At 42.3% G+C, this 24836-nt stretch overlaps 1 protein-coding gene across 4 annotated transcripts in view; it reads right to left on the bottom strand.

The window, feature by feature from the left end:
* SASH1 (SAM and SH3 domain containing 1) overlaps positions 1–24836 on the bottom strand; it is an 868162-nt gene that overhangs the window by 80638 nt on the left and 762688 nt on the right. For all 4 annotated transcript variants that reach the window (XM_084625147.1, XM_084625149.1, XM_084625148.1 and 1 more), the window contains exons 3-6: positions 15558–15608; positions 15387–15436; positions 1948–1988; positions 858–944 (exon numbers count right to left, since the gene is read on the bottom strand). In XM_084625147.1, coding sequence (XP_084481273.1) covers positions 858–944; positions 1948–1988; positions 15387–15436; positions 15558–15608 — 229 coding nt within the window. The remainder of the gene's footprint in view (positions 1–857; positions 945–1947; positions 1989–15386; positions 15437–15557; positions 15609–24836) is intronic.

The following is a 24836-nucleotide window of genomic DNA, read 5'->3' as shown; positions in this document are numbered from 1 at the left end:
CTGATAACTCATCCTTTAAGTGCAGCTAAAGCCGGGGTGGAAAAACTACAGCCCTCAGCTGTTTTAAGCTGGCCTGCGAGCTCCTGCTGGGAAGCGGGAGCTGGGGCTTGCACCACTCCAGCCAGGATGCAGGGTTGGGGGCCACACCATGGGACTCTTGGAAGCCGCAGCATGGCCCCGCTCCGGCTCCTACGAGCTCCAATGGCCCCTTCCAGTGCTCCAATGGGAGCTGCAGGGGTGGTGCCTGTGGACGGGGCAGTGTGCAGAGCCGCCTGGTCTCGCCTCTGTGTAGGAGCCGGAGCGGGGACGTGCCGCTGTTTCTGGGAGCTGCTTGGATCCTGCACCCCAGAGCCTCTTCCCATGCCCCAACCCCCTGCCCCAGCCCTGATCCCCCTCCCACCCTTTGAACCCCTCAATCCCAGGCCGGAGCTCCCTCCTGCACCCCAAACCTCTCATCCCCAGCCCCACCTCAGAGCCCGCACCCCCAAGCGGAGCCTGCACCAGCCCGGAGCCCCCTCCTGCACCCTGAATTCCTCATTTCTGGCCCCACCCCGGAGCCTGCACCTCCAACCAGAGCCCTCAACCCCAATGTTGTGAGCATTCATGGCCCACCATACAATTTCTATTCCCAGACGTGGCCCTCGGGCCAATAAGTTTGCCCACCCCAAGCTAAAGTCACAATGGATCAAATCTGTGATCATATTTGTCGAGCAGATTAGACTTATATAGATCCGTATTCGCCAAGTTACTATAATCTTGTTTTAGTTTCTGTTTTGTGATACTTGTTTCTTAGACTTTAAGGAGCTACAGAGACTCATTTTTAGTGCAGTGTGTCACTGTGTCCTTAAAGGCTTTACCTTTCGAAGTCTGTCTCATTATTCCTTTCTGGTTCTTTCGGAAATTCTGCCAAAAATACTTATTCTTCTTTTTCCAGTCGGCTTTCCCTTAAGAAAAATGCACAGGAAAGGAACATTAATACGAAAATTAGATTTTCCCGTTTGAAACCTTCAGCATGTAACTTTACCAAGAAAGAAAAATTCCCCAAATTTGCTCATTTTCTGAATTTGATCTGTATAAGAATTGTGCTAATCTAACTATCTAAAAGAAATGTATGTTCTTTGGCATCAAGGATGGTTGTGGAGGATTGAGAAGTTACCAAGAGGCATTTTTTGAATTATAACACACAGACCCTTTTGTGTTCATGTTGACATTTGTTTAACTGTTCATGTCAAGTCTCGCTGTATTTTTGCAGTCTTTTGTTTTTTTATTCTCTTTAGCTAAGGCACAACTATTTAGACTAAACCCCAACTCAGATAAGGAATGTTATTTTGTTATATATTCCCTTTGCTGATCTGCATGAGAAATGCTATGAGAGCATTAACTCCATCTCCTGCCATTTATCTGTTTTCTAGTTTTCTCAGTTTAAATCGGGTGTGGGTAGCCTTAGAAGGAATAAAAACCAAATACCCTCAGCAAAAACCTCAGGATTTTATGTCTAGCTAATGAGTACCCGAGCTAGTTACAGGAGCTAAGTGTGAGAGGGCAGTCTGAAAAATAAACTTTGAAATACAAATACACCATTTTAAAACAACACAAAGTATCTCAAAAATTAAGGGAGAGAAGCTGGCAAATTATGCCTAATGATTTGAAAGTTAGTGCGGGAGGTGGTTTGAAGAAGGCAAACGGACAAACCAGCAATGATCTAAAATTCTAGGATTTGCAACTCACAAGTTGCATATTTACAAAATGACAGTATTAGCTGGACTGGATCTGTCTGCCACCTGTAGATGCTGTACCTCATTTTTAAAGGTGTAACCCCCAACTTCCCACAAACTTCAGTTAGGATTTGTTGGCACTCAGCTCTTCCGATAATCGCACCCAACATACACAAAACTTAAAGAGATGTGAGAATTAAACAGAGAGAAACATGAAATGAAACATACTGACCTACAGAGCTTTCTTCAGAACTTGATTTATGAAGGGAAAGCCTAGAACACAAAAGAGAAATGGACTAATTATTGCGGAGTTTTCACATCTCCTGGGAGCTATCTGGTTACAGTAAACTGTGTTTTCAAGCGAATGCATCAGCAAATGTTTCCCCTTCTTTTTCTTCTAAATGTAGCTATTTACAAACAGCTTCTGAGCTCTGATCACAGTAGTTTGACCACGTTAACTCAGTTCCTCTCTGAAAACCCTGAAGTAAGTTTATTTTGACCAAGACAGACAAATAAGCATTTAAAAACCCCAAAGTTACATCTAAGGGATCATAAGTTACATCTAAGGGATTCACATATTTTTCTTCTTCTATATAATGAAGTAGAATTCTGACTAATTTAGAAGCTGTATTTCTGTGATGCTGTATTCATTTACTCTACGGCTATGTTGTTTAACTGACAGTATAACTCTTTGCACTTCTATAGTGCCTTTCATTTTACGAGTACAAAATGCTTTATAAACTACAGTAAAAGCTGTTTCATTTGGCATGTTCAGGGAATAGGTGGTGCCGGTTAACTAAGAGGGAGGGAATTCGGGTGTGGGAGGGGGTGCAGGCTCCGGACAGGGGGTTGGGACAGGGGAGCAGGCTCAGGGGGCACTCACCTCAGGCAGCTCCACGCAAGCAGCGACCTGTCCCAGCTGCTCCTAGGTGGAGGAACAACCATGGAGGCTCTGCACACTGACCCCGCCGACCCCGAGCACTGGCTCTGCAGCAACCATTGGCCAGGAACCACAGCCAATGGGAGCTGTGGGGGCAGCACCTGGGCAGAGGCAATGCACAGAGCCGCCTGCCTCAGCCCAGGAGCAGCCAGGACACTTCGCTGCTTGCATGGAGCAGCCTGAGGTGAGTCTCCCCCGGTTCTGGCACCCCAAGCCTCCTCCCACATCCCAACCCCCGTTCCAGAGCCCCATCCCGCACCCAAACTCCCTCCCAGAGCCCGCACTCCCTACCCCTCGTGGATGTTCCTCTGCCTAGGAGCGGTAGGGACATGTCACCGCTTTCGGGGAGCCATGCGGAGCCAGGTAGGGAGCCTGTTGGCCCTGCGCCATCCGGACTATACACCAGACTTTCTATAAAGATTAGAAATGCTGGTTTAGAGAGCTTTCCGGTTGGTACAGAGCTGAACAACACAGCTTTTACTGTACTCATTAATTAAACCCTCACCATATCATTGTAAGAAAGGGAACTATCATTTCCCTGACTTTATAGATGGCAAACCAATGCATGGAAAAGCTAAGTGCCTTGCCTCAGATTACCCAGGATGTCTGCGGCAGAGTTGATCATCAGTCACTTTCCTGACTCCCATTATGTGCTTTACTACTTCTTCCTCACTCAAAATCCAGCTAAAAGGACTTATTTTTAGCCCATATTCTGTAAGAATATCAGCCAAAGTGATAAGGAACACTCATTTGCTCAGTTTTTAAGTCCATGAATAATAGTTACTGAACTTTGCAAAGTTCTTTGAAATCTTCAGATGAAAATCTCTATCTAGCACTCTGAAGCAAAGCCCATTTAGGTCAATGAAAATATTTCTGTTGGCTTCACACACTCAGTGCAGGCCATTATTAGCGTGATTATGTGTGCATATTGCTCTATTACATATTACTATACAATAATGCCTGATAATACAATGCCTGTGTTGTACCTATGCAAATAAAAACATGCATATTTCAATCTACAAAAAAAAACCCCACAATAAAACACCACCACCACCCCAGTTCAAGTCTTGTATACAGAACATGCCATTCTCCACTTACAGTAGAACCTCAGAATTACAAACACCTTGGGAATGGAGGTTGTTCGTAACTCTGAACAAAATGTTACGGCTGTTCTTTCAAAAGTTTACAACTGAACATTGACTTAATACAGCTTTGAAACTTCACAATGAAGAAGAAAAATGCAGCTTTTAACCATCTTAATTTATATGAAACAAGCACAGACACAGTTTCCTTACCTTAAAAAGAACAGGAGTACTTGTGGCACCTTAGAGACTAACAAATTTATTAAAGCATAAGCTTTTGTGAGCTTGTCTTACCTTGTCTTTTTTTTAAACTCCCCTTTCCCTTTTTTAAAGCAGTTTACATTTAACATGGTACTGCACTGTATTTGTGTGTGTGTGAGTCTGCTGCTGCTTGATTCCATACTTTCCAAATGTGGTCTGTGGTTGACTGGCCAGTTCGTAACTCTAGTGTTTGCAACTCTGAGGTTCTTCTGTATTTCATGAACCTTTTTGTCAGAATTCCCCATGCTCTTCTGCATTTTCTTGGGTTCCCAGCAGAGGGCACCACAGAGTTTTTGATCAATTCAGAAAACCTCAGAAGGGAAAACTTTTTTGTTTCATACGGATTCACAATGTAAACAATCCAAGCAATTACAGGCCAGCACTTTGTAAGCATGAAGATCATGCTCATCAATTTGAAAAGACATCATTAAAGGGAAAATGAGACAGCATGAAGTTTAGTTTTGATTCAGTAATTCATCTGGGCAAAGAGAAGCTGGCACAGCAGAGCTGTGAAATGCCATCTCCTTTCTACTTCAGTCTGATTAGAAATGTAATCCGGCACAAACTGCAAACCAGCTGATGCAACCACATTCCAGATTTGGACTGCACCAGGTGGAAGGGGGCATTTGTTGATATCCTTGCTGATGAAGTTTACTCTTGGATGGGATAACTTCTAGGGAGAAAAATTAATAACCTAGGTGGTTCACAGCCCTTGCAGTCAAATATTTGGCTCTCAGGAAAGAGCTTGAACAACAGGCACAGGAGAAAAGTTCTCAGTCCCTTTAGACTTTGAATGAAATACTAGCCTCACTGAAGTCAGTGACAAAACTCCCATTGACTTCAATTTCTAATGGATTTCTAATGTAATGATGGCACTGGCATTTCCTAAACGGCATCACTCACTCATTCCTTGATCCTAAACAAAGCACATGGACCTGTCTATGAGCGCAACATCAGAACTTGGCTTTCAGCTTCTATGACGAAAGAACTAACCCTGTTACCTTTTTGCGCCTTTGCATGGACTTCAGCATCCAGCAAATGCTTTTTTAGTGAATTCAGCGCTCGTGGAAGGTGCCAAACTGACATCCCTGGAAAACGAATCCTATTTATTATCAGAACAGGAACAACGTAGGCCAAGCCGTGAAAGCTTGTCCCTGCTGCTCCACCATGGCAGCTCTGCCTTGAGCCAGAGAGACCATTTCTTGTGGTGAGAGGGTTGTTCAGCCTTCAAATCCATATTAATCCTCTTCTTCACTGCCAAAGCTGCCAACCGGGATACAAGTACATACCAGGTGGTGGTGGTATTGTGGGCATCTGTTCACTAGGGACTGGCCTGAGGCCACCAACTCATTTCATATTGACTACCAACAACCTGCAGCAGCAGCAGTCTTTTGATGTTCCTGGGCTAGATATAGTGATGGAAGGGAGATTCCACAGCAAGCAGGCCAACATCTAATTTGTAACTCTGACAAGAGAGAGAGAGAGAAAGAAAGAAAGAAACCGAGCAAAGTCCTAGGACGCAAATTCCTGGCACCAGACAAAACGAAGAGATAGTACTTAGGTAGAAGGGCAAACATGTCCAATCGTCATTTGATGCATTCTCTAATTGCAAAGTCTTCCATCTCTGGGCGGACCTTGAAAATACTAATAGCTTGTCTTACAAGAGGGAAAAGCTGACAAAATCAAGTATAGACAATAAGACAAGGCACTTGCCTGTAAGTTCTCCCAGACAACTTTGATTTTTTTTTATTTTTAACCAAGGATATAAAAACATCAATTGTTTCTACTTCTTACATGTATGGTGAAAGATTCCATAGGCCCTCAGAGTTGATTTTTGTTTGATTTGCTGATTACACTTCCTTACTGTGTTAAATCTGCAGCTCCTCTGTGAACATGCGCTGAAAGTGATTTGTGTTCTTCCATTCATAGACTGATAACTTGTACTGAAAGTTAATGATGCAGTGACACTTGGCAGAAGTTTCAGCACTGCATGTCTGAAAGGCAGCCAAATGCCATTACTTAACTGGGGAGACCTTCAGTTTTGTTGTGCTCTGATGTACAACTTCATTAGTAGGCATCCATATGAAATGTATTCTGTCCCAGCATATAGCTGAGAAATCTATGGATCTAGCTTCATACAAGAAGGATATATCGCCAAGTATATTCCACAAAGAGGAGAGACAAGGTGGGTGAGGTAATATCTTTTATTGGACCAGCTTCTGTTGGAGAGAGAGACACAAGCTTTCGAGCTAATACAGAGCTCTTCCTATAGAAGTATTTTCCAGTCCTATGTAGGACAGAAGTTTAGAAATGTCCAGAACTTTATCTGTGAATCTCACAATTTCAAAACCATTCCTAGGCCTATTTTTAAGACTTTGTGGGCCTGAGATGTGGAAACAAGAAATAAAAAATTGCCTCAGAATAGGTTAAAAATGAAGGCTACTCTTTGGATCCAAAGAACATGTTTGCTACATACCTATTTTACAGAAATGATATGCTCCAATGGAGTTGTGTCTTGGGTACATAGAGCTTTAGCCACACCATGGCAACCCCAGCTATACCAAAGGTACCACCAGGACTTATCTTGTCATTAAAGTACAGCAGATGGTAATGCTATTTCTATACCTACCTGTTTGCACATTCCATACACTCCTTTTTAAGCCCTAGAGCAGTGGTGGGCAACCTTCGGCCCACTCGCAGCCCATCAGGGTAATCTGCTGGCGGGCTGCCAGACAGTTTGTTTACATTTGCATGGCCACCAACAGCTCCCAGTGGCCGCGGTTTGCCGTTCCCAGCCTATGGGAGCTGCGGGAAGCGGCACCCAGCACGTCCCTCTGGCCTGCGCTGCTTCCTGCAGCTCCCATTGGCTGGGAATGGCGAACTGCGGCCACTGGGAGCTGCAGGTGGCCATGCAAATGTAAAACTGTCTGGCGGCCTGCCAGCGGATTACCCTGACAGGCCATTGCCCACTACTGCCCTAGAGGTTGTGCCACCAAGACACCCCCCTAAGGCCAGAGATCACTGCACAAGTACGCAACACAGGCTAGTTGAACAAAGTATCCACTTAGAAAATGGGCTTTTGGCTACAGCTCTATTGAACTAGGTAGGCTAAAATTTTTCCTATTAACTGTGAGCTGATTTTCTTCTTAGACAGGAAAGCACCAGGGCTTATCTTGCATACACAGTGGCTGGTTTTACAAGACACACAGTCCATATGTGCCATAAGTTGTGAAATAGCCCCGAGTTGGACCATTACAGAATTGGAAAGGGAAACAAATGACACCATGTGCTGCTTTTATGAATGTGCTGTTGGCTTTCAAAAGCCCATCATTCTCAAAACAAACCATAACAGAGGAGCAGAGAATGAAGTGATTCTGACTGGCTTTTATTTTAGCTTAAACTTTATAAATGCAGGTATGCTTTAAAACATGGCCTCATCTTATTTATAGGACATAAAATCCACAGGTGTCCAATGCAGTCCAAAAAATGAAACCAACACCATTATGATCTTCAATAAAATGATAGTGGCCCTCTTAACGCTTGTCAATAACTATTTACAACCTTTTTGGGGTGGATGGTTCAGGATGCGATTTTGGATCTAAAAATACTATTCACATTTGGGTGGCTGAATAAACCAACACAAAAGCCTCTGCATGCTCCTTTGGAAGGCCACTTGGTTATCTATATGCATTATATAGGGTCACATAATCAGTATGAAAACCGACATCTTTATAACTGTTACTGACTGAATACGAGATAGTTTATCTAACGGGGCTGGCATAGAGGAAGAAAATGGGCCTTTAGTTTCTTATCAAATTTGTATGGACCTGAAGGGAAAGCAAGGCTGCAAGGTTCTGACCTTCCTGGCATCACTGTAAAGAGATGGAAAGCAGAGGTTCCATTCAATTATTTTCTCATTACGTTTCCATAGCAATGGCTCTTTAAGCAGGTCAAAACTTTCTCAGTGGAAACAAACACTGAGCTGTTATTTTTGTTGCCCACCCCCCCACCTCAGCCAACATGGAACCAGCCATGTTGGTTCTACTAGTACTGTCTGAACATGGCCATCAGCAGGGGATGCGATGTTTAGCAAGTGGCAAGAGCATGCACAGAGGGATCCATGCAAAGAGGCAGATAATCATCAGCTCTAAAATACTTCCACAGCAGTGAGCTAGGCCCAGTCTAACAAATGTAACGTTTCTCTATATACAAAGCATGTTAGTCATGGCTGTGACAAGTTTAGGGCTCTTTTGAAAAATATCCTTTTACAAAATTACTAGGATTGAAATCTTCCTCCAGCTGCTCAGACACACACTGGTAGCACTTGTCACGTGTCACAGGCTGCGTTTGGCTGGCCTTTCACTCCAATTGTGAGTGTTATTGTGGGAGTTTCCTGCTCTGTTTCTCTTTGGGAGGCTATTTGCAGGCAACACAAATAGTTTGGCTTCTACTGAATCTGGCCTCAAACAAGTTAATATGGGGTCGTACACACATTCACCAATTCCTTTTGATTCTTGCAAGCACTGCATATAAAGAAATGTTATCTTAACTACTCCATAAATTTAGGAGATAAAACTACTCCCCCCACCCCCCAACTCCATATTTTCCTTGCAATTTCTAACCTACACAGTGGGAATTTATTCCGTCCTTAATTAAGTGCAGCTATGGTGTCCTGGGTTTGTTTGGGTTTTTTATTGTTCTCCGTTTTTGTCCTCTTCCTGCTTCTCATCCCCATCAGTGTAGCTCTTCTGTTTCATCACAGATAAGCTCTCAGTCATCTGCCACAGTTAATCTGGGCACTGTGACAAGCTGCCAGAATTGAGTCTGATCAAATTTAAGCCAGCACAATGGGAATGTGACCTAGAGTGCTGATTTAATGACCCTTTTGCTTTTGGGGCTTGGCCTGGAGTCTGGACGCTACAGTGGAAGAGGACTAGGAGGGTTGGTGCTCAATATTACTGCCAACGATCACTGGATTAGAGTACCACAGGGTCCAGAGTTTGGGTCTTGTGTGTTATTTTGTATAAAGAAAGCAAGTTTTAAAAGAAATGCTAAGGAAATGCTATGGAACAAGACAGCACTGAACTCCAAGTAATCTCTCAGCACTGCACTGATCTGGAGGTTTAATACCCAAGATAAATTTGAGTTTATACCACATATTGGCAGTGGGGCTGAAAACTCTGCATACCCAGGAAGCAAATCTTCAGCCTGTAAGAATGGATTAAACTAACAGTGTCCCCCAAAGGGAAGACAGAGCCTGCAGATGGCTGCTTTGGTCATTGCTGCTCTGGTTTCTTTGATAACAATTTCACTGCATGCCTTGAGAATCAAGTAGCTTTCACAAAAAACAATCCCAACATTCACAACACCATAAACCTCCTCCCACTGGCCAGAGAGCTGGCCAAAGTGCAAGGACTCCAAATGAGAGAGGTTCAGTTTAAGAGGCACGTACTAGACACACACACAGCACAACAGAGTTTTATATTTGTGAACAGCTGAAGCAGAGTTAAGGACACAGCTGCTGAATGAACAGGGACTCCTATAAACTGGAATGCCAGGCCCCTCAGAAATGTTACATCATGCAGCATGCACATGATACAAGCATTCCTGAATACTCTGCTGGACAGATCAACCTCTACCTGACTCCTACAACCTGAACTGTGATGTAGGTCTAGAGGCTCAACTGGCAGAGAACATTTTAAATGCATTTTGCTATAACCTGACAGATATGGGAGCACGAATCACAACATTAACATGATATATCTTTATTTTCTTGGTTAGAAGTTGTGCTATACTGATGAATAATATCACTCACGAAGCACTGAGTGATTTGTTGCATGATGGGACACTTCAGGACATCCACTGTGACACAAAGATTTAGAACACAATGAGAATGCCAAAGAGCTGAGAGTTTCACTCACAGTTATTGACCCCCATTTTTACCCATCAGTAGTTTTTCCTCCTTCCCCGCCCCTCTAACTGGAAGAATAACTTACACACAGGGGACTGTGCCTTGTCCTGCCTGTACATGGTGCTCTTGCACTTGGCATCTAGCTCCTACCCTTTCCTGAAGGCTCTTGGATACACCACATTTAAAATGCGTAACAAGGCCAGTGCAGGGAATAGTGACAGCAAACAGATCTATTCCCCAAGGGGGAAAACTAACTTCCCTTTGCAACATCCCTGGATCTGCTAAAAACAGGATGAGAGACAGGATGCAGAAGCATGAGTTCAAGGGGAGTAGGGTTGGCCTGGATTTCCTGTCAAATATACAGAGCTCATTAGTCCATCATGCAGAGTCTTGACTGCTCAAATATGGGGACTGGGAGCTAATCAGAATGTTGGTTTCCATTGTTTAAAACACCATGTTTACAATGAGGCGAACAACCTCTCCTTCCCCCGTCCCACCTCATTCCCCTGGCTTGAGTAAACTTCCTTGGGGAGTTGTCATCTTAGAGAAATAATAGCATTATTACTACATACGATGCACCCGTGGCTTGACACATTACAGGCACCGAGGCAACAATAGCCACCAAGAACGTGTTTCCTGTGTATTTGGTCTTATATTGGTCATACTTTTAGTCAAAACCAAAATTCAGTTGTGTCTGCATAGCCAGGATTGCTGTTCAAAATGAAAAATATCTGTGTTGTATACAGAGGCATGCCACTATGCTGGAGGCAAGATCAGACTTCACAATATTACTCTAACATTCAATCTGACAATAATGCTGCAAGTTGAAGGGTGTATGTGTGGAAATTAAACCTGACAAGAGAAAAATGCGCCTATTAATGGGAGAAAAAGCACAAACTTTTCAGGAATATCATTTTCCATTGAGTTATTTGCAGAGTATTACAACCCTACAAAAACCACAGAACTGATTCAATTTATAGAAGCAACTTCTCTGAAAAACTCAACTGGTCATGAAGTTTAGAACTAGACTTGAACAAATGTGACTCTGCTTCCTATTTTGTAATTTACCATATTTCAGGCAGTTTTTAAACATATTGGGTATTACTAGCTATACAAGCAACATAACCACACAAACCTCAGACATCTCTCTGCTTTGTTTGGTGCTATAAGGATTTTTCTGATTATGTTTTCCCTGCAGTTTCCACCCCCTACCTCCCAGGTTTCCTTGTTACCAATCTAGCCAATTTAATGGAATGAGCATTTTTAGTGCCATGACAAAACACATTTTACTACTCTCTCTCTCGAGCTAGAACAGTATGGACAGCAGTAACAGAAGTTTATACTTCCCCACTCCCTTTCTGGAGGGACCACCACTAGAGGTGAGAAGGTAATTCAGTCTCCAGGCCCACAGAGACCTCTTGTCTCTCTACTGAATAGGAAGTTTCTATTAGTTTCATGCCGATCACTAGGGTGGATTTCGTGACTGGCAGTCCCTTGTCCAATAGAAGCTAGACTGAGATTACCAACTTACTTCTACACAGGAACGAAAACAAGATATTTTGAAAATTGTAGCAAACATCATGAGAGAGACCCTTCCCCTGCAATTGTCTGATAGTTACGTCATTGAATAAGGCAGAGCAGGGTCTTGAACCTGAGTCCCCCACATCCCACGCAGGTGCCCTAAACACTAGATGAGAGTCAGACTCTCTTTTCTCTCTTTCCCTCTCCTCTGTTGGAACTGTTCCACTCTGTGTAAATAACAATGTACTGGGTCAGAGAGAGAGTGAGAGACTCACTATATAGTTCGGTGGCTAGGGTAAACATTTGAAAGAAACAGATTCAAGTTTCTGTTCTGAATCAAGCCTGAACTAGGTCTCCCACATCCCAGGTGAGTGCCCTAAACACCAAGCTGTTGGGTCTCTGACCAGAAATTCCATCCTGGACCTGAGAAACCTTTAATTGAAATTGATACATTTCCACAAAAAAATTAAGTTTCAACAAATCAGCATTTTCTGAGTAAAAACGTTTCACTGAAAAATTCCTGACTGGCTGCAGTTTGCGTTGCTGTGTAGATGAGCCATCAGAAGTGGTACAGCAGGGTATGTCTACACTGCAGTTAAAAACCTGTGGCTGTCCTGGGACAGCTGACTTGGATTTGTGGGGCTCAGGCTATGGAGCTGTTTAATTACAGTATTGATGTTTGGGCTTGGGTTGGGGGCTGGGCTCTAGGACCCTGCGAAGATCCCAGAGCTTGGGCTCCAGGCCAAACCCAAACTGCCCTTTAGCCCAAGTTCTGCCGCCCCCAGTCAGCAGGCACAGGCCAGCCATGGGTCTAACTGCAGTGTAGACATACTCTCATGAACTGCCTGCATTCTCCAGAGTACTGTGTCCTATCAGGCAGGACAAAAGAAAGCACATAACTCAGATACATGAGGCCTAAATAGAAAATTATAAAGAATCTAATTCAGTTTGTTAGCGGTAAGAAAAAAAATCATTTGATGGACTAAACAGCTGGTAGAGGGTCATTTTCTTGCCAATGAATTGTACAGTCTTCTTTCTATCTGCACGTAACAGTGCTGAACTGATAAGACAATGCCACTCAGCTAGGAGTATGAAACTAGCATTGATCAATCAAGCTATCATCTTAACAACACAGGCTTAAATCACTTCTACCTTGACTATTTTCACCGGTGTTTTTAGTCTGGCATCAAATGATCATGACCCCTTTTACTCCTGGGGGAATTCTGCGCCACTGTGCATGCTCAGAATTCATGTCCCACTGAGATTTTTTTTTTCTCTGCAGAAGATACATTCTGCTGGAGAGGTGCTGCAGTTACACCTTTCGCCTACCAGGGGCTGCCGTGGTTCCAGAACAGAGATCAGCCCTACCTGCAGATGTGGAAGAGAAGAGGCTGTGTTTCTCACGGCACCCTGCCCATGTGGCTAGGTCAGGAGACATGGGATATGGGGGGCGGGGGATGGACAGCGTGGGGCTCATGGGGCTGCTGGAGGGTCACAGAATAGGGTTCAGATGGGCTAGTGGGAGGACAGATTGGGGTGGGGCTACGTGGGAGTGGAGTGCAAGAACACATGGGATCAGGGAGTTGCTTAGTGGGGATGCAGGGCCACATTGTAACAGGGAGGTGCAAGGCCACATGGGAACAGGGAAGGGGAGTGCAGGGACACATGGGGACAGGGGTATGTGCCAGACAGAATAAAAGAGGGTAAGAGTTAGCAAGGGTCTGCATGGGGGAGATTCCCCAACTCCCTAACAATCCCTGCCCCTCCCTCCAAAAAAAAAACCAAAAAAACAAAAAAACCCAACCAACCCTGTTCCATACTTCTCTCATCTACACCCAACAACCCTCCAAGTTCACACCCCGGCTCCTTCCCAGAAATTACTTCACTCTCCCTCAGCTCTTCCATTACCCACAACTCCCACAAGCCTTTGCGCTGCTTCTGAGGGGTGTGGGAAATACGTTTCTGTACTGTAGTTTAAATGAATTATTACTCAAAGTTCTGTATTAATATGCCTAGTAAGGAATCTATTTGTCGAAAAACATTTCCTGAATTTTTTGTTATCTGTATTGTTACAGACTTACTGGCTGACAAGTATTTTAAATAAATTACCAAAATAATTGAAACTGTCATGATTATATTGTGTTATTTTGGCAATTTTTTTGGTGCAGAATTCCCTTAGGAGTATTCTTTGCAATTTTCAATCTCTCACATCAAAAAGAAGGACCACATTCTTCAAGTTAAGTGTTTTATGACTCTGCAAATTCCCTGATGCAAAACTTCCTCTGTGACAATCCTACACATATTTGGATGGATTAAATCAGTTCTGTGCTTCAGTTCACACACACACACTCACTCTCTCAACACTTGTGATTTCATTCATGAAATACTTTAGTTTACAAAGAATTCCTCTGCATTTTCCATTTAAATTGAGAAGTGAAGTTATTATTCTTTCAGTTAAAACACGTAACAAGCACTTTTCAGAATAAAACCACTCCAAGTATATTTATGTATGTATTGCTTTCTTTTTATTCAAGGCATCTGTAGTTTAGCAGCTATACTGCAAGGGAGTACATCCCAGTGGTTAGAACATAAGACAACAGAAGATCTGGGTTCTATTCTCAGTCCTGCCAATGGCCTGCTAGGTGACCTTGGGCAAGTCACTCCACCCCTCTGTGCTGCCATTTCCCCATCTAGAATATGGGGATAATACCACCTCCTCTGTAAAGTGTTCGAGATCTATGGCTGGACTAAGTAATTATTATGATAGGAAATCTTAGCTTGTCCCCCAGGCCGCACTTATTCAAAGTTTCATAAATGTGGCATTTTGGTTTAACTTCAATAGAATAAAATGGAAGATAGGCAGGGAGATATCCTCTTTGAGGATACTGAGGCCTTCTCTACACAAAGGAGATTTTCCAATACTAGATAGCACCAGTGTTTGCCCGACTGGAAGCCCTACTGCACACGGGCCATTGGCTGTCATCACTTTAAATAATGTGTCACCGAAGTCTGTTCTGAGCACGACTAATGGAAACAGCACATAAAATGGTGACAACAGCTGGTATCCTATCTCAACAAGGGCTCCCAACATGGCTCATGCTGATGCAGCTGAACCAGTATGAGCAATGGTGGCAATTTTTTTTAAAAATGTCCCTAATGGAGACAAAGCCATAGTGTCCAATTCTGGCATACAAGTATCTCACTGGAATTCAAATGTGAGGCTGAAGTGTCCTATTAAAGCACCACACATTTGAAACTGGGCTCCCTGTGCATTTTCTTAACTAGCCAAGTTGGGATCTCACTAAGAAGTTGGAAGTCCCTGAAAATACAAGGCTAGATGTTTTCACGCACTACTGCACATTACCCACAGCAGTTGGAATTCCAGTTCTTGGGATAAAACCAGGGAGGCACAGAAAACAAACAGATACAGATACATTGCAGCAGGACCGGGGGGGGGGGGGAGTAGCGGGGAAAGAGACAGCAAACAGAAACCCACACAGCTCATACAAAGAGGTTTTTATTAAAGACTGCTAAAATTCAAGTTGCTTTTAAATACCCCACTTGCTTGGCACCTTCTTCAAAAGTACGGTATCAAAACCATGGGCTCACAAGAAGGGGAAAGTGGTTTCAGTGTTTAACTCCTATTTCTGTTTTTGGAACTTTTACGTCGTCACAAAAAAAAGAAGATATTTTTAAAAAAAAAGGTAGACTTTAGTTTGCAGGGAAATCGATGACACTTCTCACAACAGTCCACCAACTTTATTTACATTGCATGCATGCACACATATGCACACCGATACCAAGAGAAAAACAGAAAAAGAAGAGGTGTCAGTTTTGTTTTCAATGGGGCATTCATTTGGAATTATGTGAAATTAAATCAGTTTAACATGGATTGGCTGATTCATGTAAAAAAGTGTCACTTAACACCCTCCTGCTCCCCAACAGCCCAAACTTACTTTCTTTCAGTCTCTGGTGTTGACACAGTACTACTGAGGCCAAGCGATTCCTGTAAGGGAAGATATATTGCTATGAGTGCTGACAGAACAACAAGCTTTACCCAACTGGTGCAAAATATCAAATTAAAAAAATCCAAAACAAAAATAGATGATTAAAGTCATTGTGCTTACTTCAATCTGGGATCGCAGCTGTAGCGATGTGGGGCTGGCATCGGGTTTCTCCTAAAACAGAACAGATGTCGGGTTAATGCAACACCCAAACGAGGCAGCATTCTCCAGAAAAACAAATATGGAGCGAGATGAGAAAAGAAAAAGAAGACAAGAACAGAACATTGAAAAATCCCACGACTTTTCAAATAGGAAGCATTAAGCTTTCCAGTGGAATCGCTCTCTGAAGAAGCGCTGAAATACTCAAGTAGAAGCCAATTATATACTTATTACAGATAAATGTAGCACAATGTAAGGCTTATACATAGATATGGGTTAAAATAATAATAAAGAAAACACACGTGAGCAGTCTTCAAGGGATAATCAACATTTGCCACATACTCCTACATGTGGACTACCAACCTCCTGAGCTTTCTTTCCTCTTTCAGAGCCACCTGTCCCTTGTGATAATGTATGTTTACTTGCAGTATATCATTCAGCCACTAGACTTCTTCATATACGGTACAGACAGAATGTGATCCTTGGTAAACAGGGGAGACAAAGCTGGAACTCAAGCTGCATGGAAGTCTGTTTGTGTTGACAGATTGCTGTAGTTTTCTTTAATAAATGCCTCCTGTTTAACATAGCCGGTGCTGCAACTTATTGTGACATCCCCCACTTCTTCCCATCCTGAACTGAAACACACGGGATTAAGTATGGGCTATAAAGAGGTTATGTTCTCAGCAGATCCCTAAAATGAAATTAATTTGCTGCAACCATTGAAGAAAATTATTTGTGGCACAATACTGATTTTGAGTTTCAAGATTTTTTTTTAAAACCAATTACAATGGCATATATTGGATAAATAATAATAAAAAAAGGGTCTCTGATTATTTTTCAGCCAAAATTCCTTAGTGCCCTAACAAACATTAATTAAAACTCTCAGTCCTCTTGGGAGGTAGATACCTATTATCAACAGCATTGCACACTGGGGAAATGAGGCACAAAGTTAAGTGGTTTGCCCACTGACACACTGAGAAAGAGCTAGGACCAGACTCCAGGAGTCCTGATTCCCAGTTCACTGCACTAATCACTATGCCCATTAACTATGTTAGCAATTAGAGAGTTTCTGAAAAAAAGTGATCTTTAGAAATCTAACTTTTAAGTGAAGACATTTGAAATTATCAATTTTTTTTATGACAAATCAAGGATGTATGCTAAGGTCAGATGGATACCTTTTTTGTTTTTGTTTTTAAAAAGCACCTTTCAATTATTGTCTCCAACTATCTAGTATACTGAAGAAAATTCTCCTCCAAGTGATACTGTATTTAGCAGTCAAAATGGAAACCTCCCACCGAAAACTCTGCACTACTGGTGCCGTTATACAGGACATATCATTTTTAAGTTTGGTAAAAAAAACGATTCAGGATGTGTGAGAGTATTTTGAGATTACATATAAAACAAACTCCCCCAAATTCACTGAAAACAAGAATTCAAGGGGAAAATTTCTAGCTATTTCTCAGCAAACAAGCTTAACCAAAAGTCATGTAGACTTAAACAAGCTAAGTTCTTCATCTGGGAACACAGGTTAACAATGAGCATTCTGTAGCCTGACATGTTTCTATCCCCAGCATGGTGAACAAGAGTCCTTCCACTGACTTCGGTGGATTAGGCCCATATTGTCCAATTTAAGATTTTATATCAATAATTTAAAGTGTACCTGTTGCTAACAGCGGGCTTAATCCTGCTCCCACTGAAGTCAAGGGTTAAACTCCAGGTGGCACTGGAGAAAAGTTTGCAGTTCTGCGTCACTGGAGGTAAATTTAACTGTTGGCACCTCATTCATCTGAATGCAAAACAGTGGGGGAAAACACTTTGCATAGCAGGACTATGAATCTTCGACCCAATTCTGGTCCTATTGAAGCCAGTGAGAGTTCTGCCATTGATTTCAAATAGTTGTTATTGTACTCCAGGAAATCACTAAGGTCTAACAACATACACTCAAAGAAATCAAAGAGTGAAAAGACCTAGCAGGTCAATTTGTTCATCCCTGAGTAAAGCAGGGTTGTCTTTTTATGGTATATTATCCAATGCAACAGTTAATCTAGTTTTAACTCTCTTTCCTATCTCAAAATAAAACTAGTTTCTATGTCCTTGGCCTAAAGATAAAGACAGGAAATGTATCTACAGAAGAAAGTAATAAGAAAATGAGATTCAATTTAAAAAAAGGATTAGTGTTAATTGACCTGAACTACTTTAGGGTTAGTGCTTCCAGAAAATCCGCAAAATCCAGAACAAAACTCACTGCCACTCTAATAGAACTCATTCAAATGGAGACCAGCTTCTACTGTTGGGGACTGTAGTATAACAGATTGGGCCCAACCACACCATGGCACAACGACATAACAGTATTATGTTAGATTATAGTCATAATCTACACAGGGTGTAACAAGATATAGTAACTTTGTTATGACGTGGTTTGGTCTGTTCTGTGCTGGTTGCCTTGGCTTTGTTGTTTTAATATTGTAGACAGGGTGTAAGCGTCAGCGTATAAAGGGGGCCAGACTCCAGTGGAAATGTCTTTCCAGCGACTTTAATAGGAATTGTTGGGGGCTCAGGATACTCTGCAAATGTAACCGGTCAAGAAGCCAAAACTAATTGTTCAGAATCAAAAGGTACTGGTAAAAATCATTTCTCCGTACCACTACCAAGTGACTCTGATTTTCTCATGAAAGTAGAGGTATAGTAGTCCCTGTTCCCCTATTACTTCTATCAAAAGAGAAGTCAAACAAGCTTTCCAGCCAGCAAGGCAGCAGGAACATTACTGCACATCTTTCTCCTTCACTCTCCCATTGACCTGAAGGCCAGGAAGGAAGGAAGGAAGCAGCAGTAAACCTACTTGCAACACAGCTCATTCAAGCCAGTTTTTCCTCCTCCACCCACTGTCACAAAGACAACACAGAACATTTCACCAGTATGGGCGTCTTAAAGCTGCATAGAGCCAGTCAAAGGAATCCACTGTGTGCCTGAAGTTCATTTGTACCCCCGCCCCTCGGCAATAAATATTTGGTTTTTCATCATTTACCTGCTGTCTGAAGAAGCGTAACGCCAACAAACCCCAGTCGCTGGTGGGCGGGATCGAACTGGGGACCTCTGGAGCTTAGCGCATGAGCCTCCACAGCATGAGCTAAACTCAATTAACTCTCTAAGTGGTCTCGGTGCCACTAGATGGGACAGAACACCACACCCAGAAGGCATGTGGGTTACAGAAGCATCTGCTGCAAATCCTTTTTAACAGATATACTTAAAAAAAATAATTTAGGTGGCCATATCCCTTTTTTCCTGACACTCTCAGAGATCCTTTTACTTGCCCAAGTTCACTGTACATTGTAAATGGAGGGTGGAAAGGTTTATTGTATTTTTTTTTTAATCTCCTGGGGAAATAGCCAGCTGCATCCTGTGTTTCAAAATCTTGACTCTCTTCTCCCTCTTCTCTCATTTATGCCATTAGCCTCCTCTGCCACCCTGGCTTCTAAAGCTGCACTTGCCCCTGGCAGTTTCAGACAAAGCTGCACTTTAGCTGCACTTGCCCCTGGCAGCTTTATTTATCAAAGACAAATAACTTAAGACATTCCTCTATCATCATTATTCAAGAGTCTTCAGTCCTAATTAGAATTAAATGGTATTTTTGCTGTGCGGACAAACAATCAAGGATGTTGGGTAGAAGAAGGGTTTATAAGTTAAACCAGCCATAAATAGTTTTATTTATTTACGCTCTGGTCTGGCTACTGGAGAGTAGACCGTGTGCCTACATGAACCCAATTGCAGGATCACAGTCTTATTTTGCAAAGTGGGATGAATTCTGGAATGCTGCTTTTAGTTTCAAAAACACACTGATGACATTTTGCTAAATATTTTACAATATTAGTTTATTAAAAGTCAATTCTTTGTAGCTCTCAAACCTGAAACAAACCTTTAAACATTCTACAAAGCTTTGTGGATGAATTTCTAAAAGGTTCTGAATTATGGGCTTTATACAGATTCATAGGGTGAGATTCACACCAGGTTAAAGTGCTAGAGTAGTGTAAAGATGCCTTAAAAATCCCAGTTCCAACTGAGAGTGGATTTTCACAATGTAGGCACTGCAGAAAGTATTCATAAAGCTGCCTTCCAAAGACCTCTTCACTGGTTCTGGCACAGGAGACATGCTGAGGTGTGGAGGGTATTGGGGGCAGAGTTGGATCACTATGGAGATTTCAGGCAGTGCAGCCCTGAGAAACTGCTGTTCCAGTCCCCAGAGCAGCCCAGGATCAGGAGGGGAACAAAATGGCTTAACACTAGGGGAGCAGGGGCTTTATGAATTTGGCTTCAGAACATACATAGAATTTAAGGGACCATTTATGAAAATCTACCCCTGCATAACACAGACCACAGAATATCACCCAGTAATTCTTGCATCAAGATCATTACTTATGGTTGAACTAGAGCATCTCTTTTAGAAAGAATTCAGTCTCCCACCTGAAAGGCCTCTCCCACAGCACTGAAGTCAGGGGATGCTTTGCTATCGACTTCAACAGCTGCAGAATCAGGCCCCAAAAGCACTGGCGAAAGTGAGGTTCCGGAGGGACACATGCTATCCAGGCAACCCACAAAGAGCTCTGTCAGCATGCCTCAGTCATGTCCTGCATTACCTACTTTTTCACAATCCGTTTATTGACAAACAATGCATTACACGGCAGGAAGTAACCAATATTGAATTATGATGAAAAGAGTCTTGCAGGGTAGGAACTGACACGACACAACACAACAACTGCAATTCTTTTTACATGATTTCTACTATAACAGAGACAATGATTTGTAAACATACCAAGTGAGACTTGTGGCTCACACTTCAAGGTTTCAGCTGTTCACCCTGGCTCAGGATGTGAAGTGGCCAGGTGCTCTAGGGGTTTTCACATCTTTCTCATTAACCACAATGCCATTGATGGACACAGGACATCAGACCCAACGGTCCATCGATCCTGTTACCGCAAATCCTACGTCTCTAGCTAAAGTCCGACAAACATGATGTCTCTGATGTTTATCTGTTACTTATTACTCAAAGACACATTTGGTAAGTGATTTATTAGCTGGATAACCCAATTAACAACCACCATATTTCTGAACAACATGACTTTTCACTTAAGGTGCTATCCATCTGAGAATCTCAAAGAGCTTTACAATCATTAATCAACTGAGTCTCAAAAACACATGTGAGGTAGGAAAGTATGATCTGCATTTATATAGATGTGAAACTGAGGCCTAGAGAGGGTTAGGCCAAAGGTGGACTTTTCAAAGGCACTCCGTATTGGCCTAACTACTCCCACTGAAGTTGTAGTAAAACTCTTGACTTCAAGTTAAGTAGACAGAGTAAGCATTTTTTGGGAATCCAACCCCACATTTTCAAACACAGCTACTGATACTGGGTGCCCAACTGCTGAGAACCTGCATCTCTCGTTGACTTCAGTTGGAGTTGAGAATGCTCAGTATATCTGAAAAGAAGGCCCAAGGTATTTGAAATCGGACCCCAAAAACTGAGGTGACCAAATTTTGAAAATCTGTATCTAAAAGACTTGCTCGTTATTTATGGCAGAGTTGGGAATAGAAACCAGATCTGCCTATACAGGTACTTGTATGGCCCCCATTACCATAGGTCTTGAGTGTCTCAGAGCCTTCAATGTATTTATCACTACAACACTTCTGTAAGACAAGGAAGTACTGTTATCCCATTTTGCAGATAGGAAACTAAGCCACAGAGACAAAATCTCTTGCCCAAATTCACACAATGGGTCTGTGATGGGGCAGGAACTGAACCCAGCTCTCCAAAGTCCCAGACTCACATCAGACCATCCTTCTCCTGACACTGACTCCTCTGTTTTAACCACCATATCACCTTTCCTCGCGCTGTGTTATTTGTGGGTCTTTTTTTCTGGATTATTCTCTTCACTTCTCACATTTTTAGCATAGCAAGAAGGCTAATAGTATGTTGCTGAATGCTAATAACCACCTATCTCGCCACTATTAGATGTGACAATATTACGGTGCTATCAGGTTTCAGAATGTGTGTGCTACCAGGGCATCCAGAATCAATACAAGACATATCCCCCAGTTTACTTGCATAACCTACCCAGTTGAAGGCCTCCTTTCAGCAGAGGAGGCCGCTGCGCACAGCTAGTTTAACATGTATAGTGATTCTGTAAGGTAAACAAATGGGAACTAGGATGAAACCAACACATTTTTTTCACTTGACAATAAACAGCGCTCAAACCCAGATACCATAAAATAAGGCTTGCACCTTCACACATACCCTGCTGTGGGGATGGATATGGCTATAAAGGTCTAATTCTCTTTGAAAGCGTCTCATGGCAGAAATGTAACATTTCATTGCAACGTTGCTCTTAAGAACTGCTCGCTGGTGAACTATTTCTCTTCTAACTGAACCGATCCATTCAAGGACAAGTGAAATGAACGCATGTAAACAGCTTTCTATACACCATTTCCACTCCCTCAGCACTTACAATGGAGCTGACGTTTATGGAAAGCTTTTCACTTGCAGTTTAATTATTTTGCCTTTCAAGGTGTTATTGGTAGCTCTGGGGGCAAAGCCTCAGCTGGTGTAAATCAGCATAGCTGTACTGACTTCAATTGACTTCTGTAGGACTTTATCAGTGTTCCTTTAGAACTCAACATCTCAGGAAAGTAGCAGTTAAAAGTGCTCTGGGTTTTGCCCATTATTCATTAAGGGGAATACAAAAAACAGGAAAAATATACCTATATTTCTGCCAAAGAGTGCATTGTTAGCCAGCTGTATCACAATTAGAAACACTGCTCCAGATCAGAGAGACGGGGTTTAAATCAACCTGGGACTTTCCTTCCTGTGGTGGGTTCTGTTCTGTATGTTATGTGGAGGGAAAAACTCTGTCTATTATTTTGATAAAAAAAAACATAAGGAAAAAAGTTATTCATAGAAACATCCCTGCGAAGAACGATAGCCTGTGGCTCCAGTCCAGAAGCTCCTCTGCATATAAAGAGGCTCCCTGGAAGTACTCTGGGAGTCACTGAAGAGGCAGTGGTCTCAAAGGGCTTCTACACTTAGATTACAGGCCCACAATTCAGACCATTAGTGTACGTAAAGTTCATATATTTTTGATCACCATATCCTCAAACCCTGGGGATAGAAGAGCTTCTGTCCCTTCTGAGCCTTGTATACACTGCAGCTCCCGCAAGTGGAATTGCACTAACTGGGAATTACAGGTCCAAAAACGCTAATGTAGACAAGGCCTAAGAGCTATAGGTAGCAAACAGAGAATCCTAGGCGTGGTTAAGATCACTGAGATGCGAAGCAGCTATTGTTCAGAGGGAAACCTGTGGAGTTGCTGGGGAAGTTTAGAGACATGACAAATAGGAGATAGGACTAAAAATGCTGATGTTGCCAATTTCATGATTTGAGATTATAAATAATAATTCCATTGACAACCCTCCCCCAAATGGCTAGCAATAAGGCAGATAGGAAGGGAAACTATACATTAGAAAATCCAAAACATTCTCTTCACAAGGGCCTTCACCTTGCTTAGTCTGAATACACGCTGCAATTTCTAGCCTCTCTTCTCAATGATGATAGAAAGCCATATTCAAAAGATCGTGAGGAACTCATAACATCCAAGTCCTCCAGGGGGGTAATTTAGTCTGACACCAATTATTCGGTATAGATTCCTTTGCCACAAGTCATGTCCCAACCTGCACAGAAGCTCCAGAGAAGATTATGACAAACAAAACATTTTTGCAGTGACAGCACAGGAACACACAGGTGTTTAATGAGAACTGCCAACCAGTTGCTAGCCATGGGTCACTGATCAAAAATAAATAAATAAAGGAAGAAGGATTCCAGTGGCTACCACCTCAGAAAGCGTTTATTTGGAGGAATTAACCAGCTCACTGAGTTTCCAATGGTTCAGATTAGCAAAGGATCCATTTTGAGTTTCAAATTGTGTCCCAAGGTCCATCATTTTAGCCATTACACTAGAACAGTGGAGACTTTCTGCTCCATTACTCTTGCATGTTACTGCCAAGACTGACACATAGCAAATTATGACATTCTGTAGCAACAATAAAATTCAGGAGCGAGGAAATGAGGTGTGGGGGAGGAATGGTTTAAAAAAACAGGATTTCAAACAAGTGAATACTTTTTCTTTTCAGGAAACTACAGTCCAAATATTCTCCTAATGGCTCACGCATCAACACAGAGAAGTGAACACTTAGCTATGCTACTAACCAAGTGTGGTTTTACAAGAAGGCAGAAACAAAACATGCAATTATAGTAGCTCTCAAGTGCTTACTTATGTATTAAAACAATTTCTGTCTCAGCCCAGCGTAAACCCTTGCTAAATACTAGAATCTACAAATATAACGTTTCAGATAAAAAGAAAGTTAAAACATTTTTCTATTTCCAAACAATTACGGCATCATTTTCTCTAATGTGTTTTCCATTTATTTAGATTTCTTTTAGTTTATTAATACCCACCAACACTTTTTAAATGACAAAAACATTAGCAACCACAAGATTGGTGAAATTCCATAATAGTGCATGATGCTTTACTGGGATTGAAAAAGACATAGGTTCCTGTCCTGCCACCACTTAAGCCCATGTGTAACAAATAGGGCTTTAACTCAGAAAAGCATCGAACTTGAAAATAGACAAAAAGTTTTCAGGGAAAGGAGGGATCAGGGTGTAAAAAAAAAAAACCCCACGATTCATGTTCTACAATGCAAAAATCAAATAAATTCTGGTCCATGTTATGGGGTCATTAAGGCTGGGCCAAAGGGAGAAGGTGACTACTCTGCTAAGGAAAGGCAATGATGGAAAATAAGGTGCAAGAAATGGATTTTTGAGGATGGACTTAAAGAAGGGGGAAGGAGGGATAGCTCAGTGGTTTGAGCATTGGCTTGCTAAACCCAGGGTTGTAAATTCAATCCTTGAGGGGTTCACTTAGGGATCTGGGCCAAAACAAACAAACAAAAAAAACCTGGGGATTGGTCCTGCTTTGAGCAGGGGGTTGGACTAGATGACCTCCTGAGGTCCCTTCCAACCCTGATATTCTATGATTTTAAGGTAGGGAGAATGTTTAAGGCACAGGAGGAACATTCTGTTTCAGTGGTAGGAAACTATGTTAAAAAAAGATCTAAAAGCAAGAACAGGAGGGAGCAAGGTGAGAAATGTGAGCAGAGAGCTGGACATGACGAGGAGAACACTGAGACATAGGCAGG

This window comes from Lepidochelys olivacea, assembly GCF_965140295.1.
Source record: "Lepidochelys olivacea isolate rLepOli2 genome assembly, chromosome: 3".
Lineage (NCBI taxonomy): Eukaryota > Metazoa > Chordata > Testudines > Cheloniidae > Lepidochelys > Lepidochelys olivacea.
This window is presented reverse-complemented; position numbering and strand designations above follow the sequence as displayed.